This window comes from Pantherophis guttatus, chromosome 4 (genome assembly GCF_059756535.1).
Source record: "Pantherophis guttatus breed Tessera chromosome 4, ASM5975653v1, whole genome shotgun sequence".
Taxonomy (NCBI): Eukaryota; Metazoa; Chordata; class Lepidosauria; order Squamata; family Colubridae; genus Pantherophis; species Pantherophis guttatus.
In genome coordinates, this window is record NC_142066.1 from 43,331,730 (window position 1) to 43,338,473 (window position 6,744).

Sequence of the window (6,744 nt, forward strand, 5' to 3'; positions counted from 1 at the left end):
GTTTTTTAAATGAGAAGGAAGGAAATTTTGTAACTGACATTTTGGCCAAAGATGAGGCCCCAAGTCAGTCAGAAATGTGTTTGAAAAGGGGGAAAGAGTGAAATGATTTTTCAAAACATGTCTTTGTGGGAAAAGACCCCTAGGAACTGGCCAAAGACTTATACTTCCCCCACCCCATCCAACTTTTCTTCTTTTTCTATTATAAAAGGTGCAAATAAAACCGCTGAGCAGAAAAGATCAGCAAAATTGTAGACACTGAGCGCCCCCTTCCGCCTCACTGCTGTCACCCGAATTCCTGGGTCTCTGCAAACGCATTGGCCCAAATGATCCCACCCATTTCTCCTGGACCCTCCCTCTCCCTATCATTGGCTAGCCGCTTTCTTCGGAGGAATTTAAAAAGGAGAAATAAGGTTCGTAGGCTCAGGAAGCCAGAAGACTGCCGGACGCACCTGCTCTCCCGCTGTCATGCCGATCTTCCGAGCTATGGCTTCTTTCGTCCTCCTGCTCTTCTTTCTCCAAATCAACCTTCCCTTCGGGCGAAGCTGGCAAGTGCTTAAAAACGATGCGGCGGAGTTCATCCCAGATTTTCTGGACAAAACCTTTGGGGCAGCGGAGCAGCCAGTGCAAGCGGCGTTTGCCTACAACGAGACTGAAATCACGAGCAACCGAGCCAATCAAGGGCGGAGGAATTCCCAGGTCTCTTCGGGAAGGATGGGTAAGACAGCTCAAGAAATCTCTCTAACCTGCTTTCCGTGTTTTCAGCTGATTGGTCTGGCATTGTAATACATTCTTTTTCGGGAGAACTGCACTCTCCCAGGACGCTGCTTTCTAACAGATCGGGATGGGCCAACTAGTCCAATACTGATCAACGAACAAATTCTTCCTTTCCTTTCCTTTCCTTTCCTTTCCTTTCCTTGCCCTTGCCCTTGCCCTTGCCCTTGCCCTTTCTCCTTTCCTTTTTCCTTTCCTTTCCTTTCCCTTTCCCTTTCCCTTTTCCTTTCCCCTTTCCTTTCCTATCTTGTCCTTTTCCTTTTCCTTTCTCCTTTCCTTTCTTTTCTCCTTTTCTTTCCTTTCCTTTCTCCTTTCTTTTTTCTTTCCTTTCTCCTTTCTTTTTCCTTTCCTTTCTCCTTTCTTTTTCCTTTCCTTTCCTTTCCTTTCCCTTCCTTTCTTTTTCCTTCTCTTCATAGGTGTCTGGATTTAAAGCTAAGATTGGCCATAGATGGTATTTGTAACCCTGGTTATATTAATATGATGAAATAATGAATAACATGCACCCTAATGTAAATTCTGTTTTTCATTTTGGATCCCGATCTTACATGCAAATATAAGAAGCAGTGATTATATTGCAATGTGTCACACATGTTTGGACACTTGTCCTCAATTTCAAGGAACCCTGTAGGTTTAGAATATTCTGTTATTAGAAAAATCTGTTTGAATTATTTACAGCCATTCATACCATAAAAATCTATTGCTATTTTATATAGGGTCTTATCAATGTTTTGCAAAATCTTGTGTTCAAACTATGTTAATTATAATGGAAAATAGTAATATAGATCGTGAAAAAGGAAAATGGATTACAGAAAGAGAAAACCATAAAGGAGGAAAAAGAAGGAAATAAAAAAGAAAGATATCCTGGGTTGACCACATGCCACTTTTAGTCACTTTCTCTCTTCTAGAAGTAATTAAAGTCTCTAAGCATTGTTGAAATAAAATACATATAGTGTGAACAATCTAAAATCATGTTCAATAACCCAAGAGATTTTTTTCTCCTTAAATGCAACTAATTGCAACTCTGAAGATGCAGTTATAATGAAAATGTATCAAAAGGAAGAATTAATAATAAAAACACCCAAGCATCTTCTAATGCTCCTCACATTTCCAGATCTGCTCAAGCAAAACAAAGAAAACAAACAATTACCATCATTTCTATTTTAGTTCTTTAAAAAATCTTACAAAAATACTAATGTTAATTTAAACAGATACGTTAAGGAAAATTTCTACTCCTGTGGCTTGCATAATACTGATATAGCAGACTGAGTCAACCCTCTGCCTTAAAGCATTTACATCTAAATAAAATCTGCAGAAACAATAAAGGCAGGGGGAAAAAACAATAGAGGGATAATTCAGTGAAATACAGAATATGTACTTAGATTTAATTATAAATGGGTAATTGCTCATTGCTCCCCTGGGTAATTTAAACTTTTAGTTCTTGACTTTGTACAGAGCCCCAAGTTAGGCTAGAGGCCTCTAGAAGAGTGCTTCTCAATCACGGCAACTTGAAGACATGTGGACTTCAACCCCCTCAATTCCCCAGCCAGAATAGCTAGCTAAGGAATTCTGGGAGTTGAAGTCCACACGTCTTCAAGTTGCCAAGTTTGAGAAGCACTGCTTTAGAATGTATTTTAGACTGGGCTGCTGTTTAAAGGCATTGCAAGTTGGTTTCTTTCAACTTGTGTGCCCAGTTAATCTAAACAGCCAGAGATATTTGGCATCTCTGCTTCTCCTTTTCTAATCTGCCTCTGATTAGTCTTTTACAGGAGGCAATCTTTCTCTCTCTCTCTTTTTCACCATCTGAGGGGTTTCCTTTTATCAGTGAATAACTGGGGCTGGAAACAAAGTGTTCTGGTATATGAGGCTTCAGTTCAGACTGCCAGATGGAGTTATCAGAAAACTCAGAAGAGGATTTTCTAATATTGCAGTAAAACTTCTGAGACATATAGTATTAAAATGTTAAGGACCTGTCATAGATAGATTTGCAAGCCAATGTTCAAACATGACTTGCATGCTTAGAATCTGCGCTATCACTTCACTGTTACCAAAGTGTTTGTGCATCCTGAAAACTCTTGAATTTCAAGAAACTAACGTTGTGTTGAGTCAAAATGGGGCTGGATTGTTTTGAATTTCAGTCTGCTGATTAGTAGAACTTTTTTAGACAAATAGCAGGACAACTCTAGCCTTGGCTGACTTCTTTCCTTTGCTGAAAAAAGGCTCACTCTCCTCCAATATTTGGGGGCCAGATGGCGCTGTGGAACTATCAAAGCATATTATGGGCACTTTCAGAATAGGGTTGCCATAGTTGATATGCCCAACTAAAAACAACAACAAAACACTCATTTAGCAGAAGACAATCAAAAGATTGGGATGCAGCCAACCTGCCAGTCCAGTTGCATTCTAAGAATGCCTTTAGAGTACAGGTGCAGCTAGCAGCATGGTTGATAATATAGCTTTATGCCTGAGATCAGTGATTTGCTTTGCAGTGTTTCCCATTTTTAAAAAATTAATTAGATAAGGAGCCTAATAGGTATTAAGGAACATATTGGTTGGCACATGGGTTGGCACATTATCAAGTCTGGCACCATATTAGAGTCCAGACCCTAAATCTTCTTCAACAATCTGTCAAAAATTTTAGATTCCTATTTTGCATATTGTTGGAGCAATGTTTATATTCCTTAAGAGCTCTCCAAGGTCCTGTAAAGATTCAGTCACAAGACTGCAAGAGCATAAATCAATTTCTAATGTGCTCCACATCAAATTGCAGCTAAATTCTAACCATTCACTAGCAACCTGAAGCACTAAACTTCCTCCCAGTATCTACATATTTTTTTAAAGTGCTAGAATTATTTACTGTGCTGAATAAACAATCAGGTGAGTTGCACTGTCTCCTTCTTTGTTGTAAGAGGCCTCCAATAGCCTTCAACGCAATAATTTATTTTCCTTCCTCCATAGAACCCCTGCAGTTTGGCTGCCGTGAAGTCTATTCCACCCGCTATGTTACCAGTGGTCCTTGCCGCAGCACCAAGCCAGTTAAGGAACTTGTATGTTCTGGCCAATGCTTGCCAACTCATCTCCTCCCCAATTCAATTGGTAAGGGGAAATGGTGGAGGCAGCATGCCATGGATTACCGCTGCATCCCGGCACAAGGTCAATTCCAACGTATCCAGTTAACCTGCCCTGGTGAGGATATTCAGTTTATCAAGGCCAGAATCATCACCTCCTGCAAATGCAAGAGGTACACTCGCTACCACAATCGTTCTCAGCTCAAGGACTTCAGCAAGGAGACCACCCGTCCTCAGAGAAACAAAAAACCTCGGGTCCCCAGGGCCAGGGGCAGCAAGACCAACCAGGTGGAGCTGGAGAATTCCTTCTAGATGGAGGCTGTTGGTGAGACCTCAGCCCAGAAGAGTAGAGATTTTTGCCTCACCCACCCTCTCTTTTTGATGGCACTGGGATCAAAATGGGACTGAGCGAAGGGAGGGCCATGGCCATCATGGCTGCTCTCCCAACCAGAGGTTCAAAATTGGTGTGGCTGAAAGCTATCAGATTTGGATGAGAGCTCCAAGGGGGAGGGGAGAATTCAAATTGAGCAAGTGGTAGCAGTTCTCAGTCTGAGAGAGGAGTGGCTCAGAGATTAGAGAGGGTTGCATTGTCTCTAACATTGAAGGGGGAGGCAAGCTCTGTGCACTACTACTTTTTTTCAAGACTTCTTCGTCCTTCCTTAATGGACAAAGAATTAGCATCTCTCTAGCAAAATGGCCAGGTGTTTGTGCAGAATAATCCAAACTTTCCAGATCACTGTCTTTAAAACAGATTTACCCAATGAGGTGTCTTCCAGTCATGTTGGGACTACATCTCCCAGAATTTCTTTTCTGAAGTTGCTGGTATCATGGTATCTACCATCTACAGGGTGAAATGGGGAGTTTTAATAGTTTGCCATTCTGGCCCTTTACTTCTTTCTGCAGCTGTTTATGATGGATGGTTTCCTATTGTGGTGCAGCATTGCCTGAACTATAACATTTGTTATTTAAAAATGAAACATGGAGAAGTCCCATCACAATGTACACATAGTGCTTGTTGTGCTGATCTGTACAGACAACTAACTTTGCTGAGTTACATATAAAGGTGTGTGTGAGAGAGAGAGAGAGAAGGGGAGGGGAGAGAGAATGATAATATCAGACATAGTTAAAGGGAGGGAACTTTCAAAGTAGTTCAAATGGAAAAAATATCTGGAAAGATTACCATCTTTAAATTAGCATCAACCATTGATGAAAGCAGAGCAGGATGAAGGAAGCCACGAGAATTCTTCCTAAAAATACTACAGATTTATGCTCAGTACCATCTCTGTATTGTGAGACATCCAGGTAATTCTAGACATCATTCCTGAATCTAAAGCTGGATATGTGCAAATTTCAACATGGGTGGGTGGGGTGGGTAGGATGGGACATAAAGGCTTTAATACAATTTCAGGCTTTAATGTGAGACAAAGCTAAGCTATGGTGGACCTCAGAAGTGGGCCTGAAGCATGCACAAAATGGTTGTGGGGAAGACAAGCAACTCCAAAATTAAGTTGATGTTGTTAAAATTTAAAAAATCTCTTTTTCTGTATACCAATCCTTGACTCTATTCAACTGTGGGGAATGTAAATTGCTCAAAACATTCCATGAATTTATAACTAAGTTCCAGTAATGGTCACTGTATTATTCATCCTTTTCTAAATGCCCTACAGCTCTTGCAGACAGAGATGTGATCATTATTTACTTGTTGGGATTGTGTCCTAAGAAACACTGTCTTTGTGTACCAGGTTCAGTGCACTATTTTGGGGTTAAATTATATAGCAAAATGTCTTCCTTTTCATTCTATATAGGTTGGAATATGATTTCATCAGCCATGTTCCGTCTGGTGACGAGAACTGTAGTCCAACACATATAATATGCACCAAATTGGGGAAAGATGAACTTTGAACAGGTGTATACTATTTTTGGCATTTCAAATATTATGAATTACAACTTCAAACATTTCTTACCATAGGTCATGTCTTCTCTGGATGCTGGGAGTTGTAGTTCAGCAACATCTGGAAGCCACAGGTGACTTAAGCCTGATTTAAACAACCTTCTCTTCCCATTCCTTTACTTAGTGTAGCCTATAAGCTTTCGAGCTTATGCTATTGGGAAAACCACCACCAGTCTTTGGGTGGCACAGATGTTGCTAAATATTGCCAAGCTGCAAATTATAATAACAGTACAACATTCCAGATCTGACTCCACCTCTTCCCAATTGCTAGACTCATAAGATGCACAGCCTTTTCTTCAACCTGAATAGATGTTGTTTGCAGTGGAAGACGTGGCAGTGAAAAAGTTGACTTCCCTAAGATTTAAATAACATCTTTATTTATTTCCTCGTAAAAAAACTATTTATGTTCTTTGACTCTCTTGTAGCCAACTGGGCAATCCTGTTCCTTGATATTTAATCTGAGGTTTCAGAGTTATGCAGATATATTTCTAAAAATAATCAATAAAATTACGTTCATCAAAAAAGATGTCTGGTATTTGTTTGGTTTTGAGGCTATGGACATCTCAGAAGCACCTGCTCAATCCGAACCCTGAACTCCAAGGAGGCACCCACTTTGACTCTGCCTGCCTAATCCAATTCTACTGTTCTTCCCAAACAGCTTCGGTTAATCCTGTCATGTTACTGAGAAACCTGTGGCCCTTTAGCAATGGCTGCATTCCTAGCATCTTTCACATTGACTATAGTACCAGAAATTGCTGGAAAATACACAACTCCCTTGTCTTAACAGCTATAAGAAAGATAAACACAGTTGGTACTAATGAGCTCCTGAAATTATATATTTGTGGATAAATAAAATGGGGTGGGTAATTTCTCCAGGTTTTATTTTAAGGGAAAGAAATTAAAATCTCCACTGATTTCTCAAGAGCAGAAGCTCCCTTATATTTAATAGAAGTGTGG

General features: G+C 40.2%; 1 protein-coding gene across 1 annotated transcript; it reads left to right on the forward strand.

The window, feature by feature from the left end:
- The first annotated feature begins 208 nt into the window (after positions 1 to 208).
- On the forward strand, positions 209 to 6,311 carry SOST (sclerostin). Its single transcript, XM_034415424.3, has 2 exons — positions 209 to 715; positions 3,727 to 6,311. Exons 1-2 carry the CDS (start codon positions 466 to 468, stop codon positions 4,146 to 4,148), a joined length of 672 nt encoding a protein of 223 aa, XP_034271315.2. The 5' UTR covers positions 209 to 465; the 3' UTR covers positions 4,149 to 6,311.
- The last annotated feature ends 433 nt before the right edge of the window (positions 6,312 to 6,744 follow it).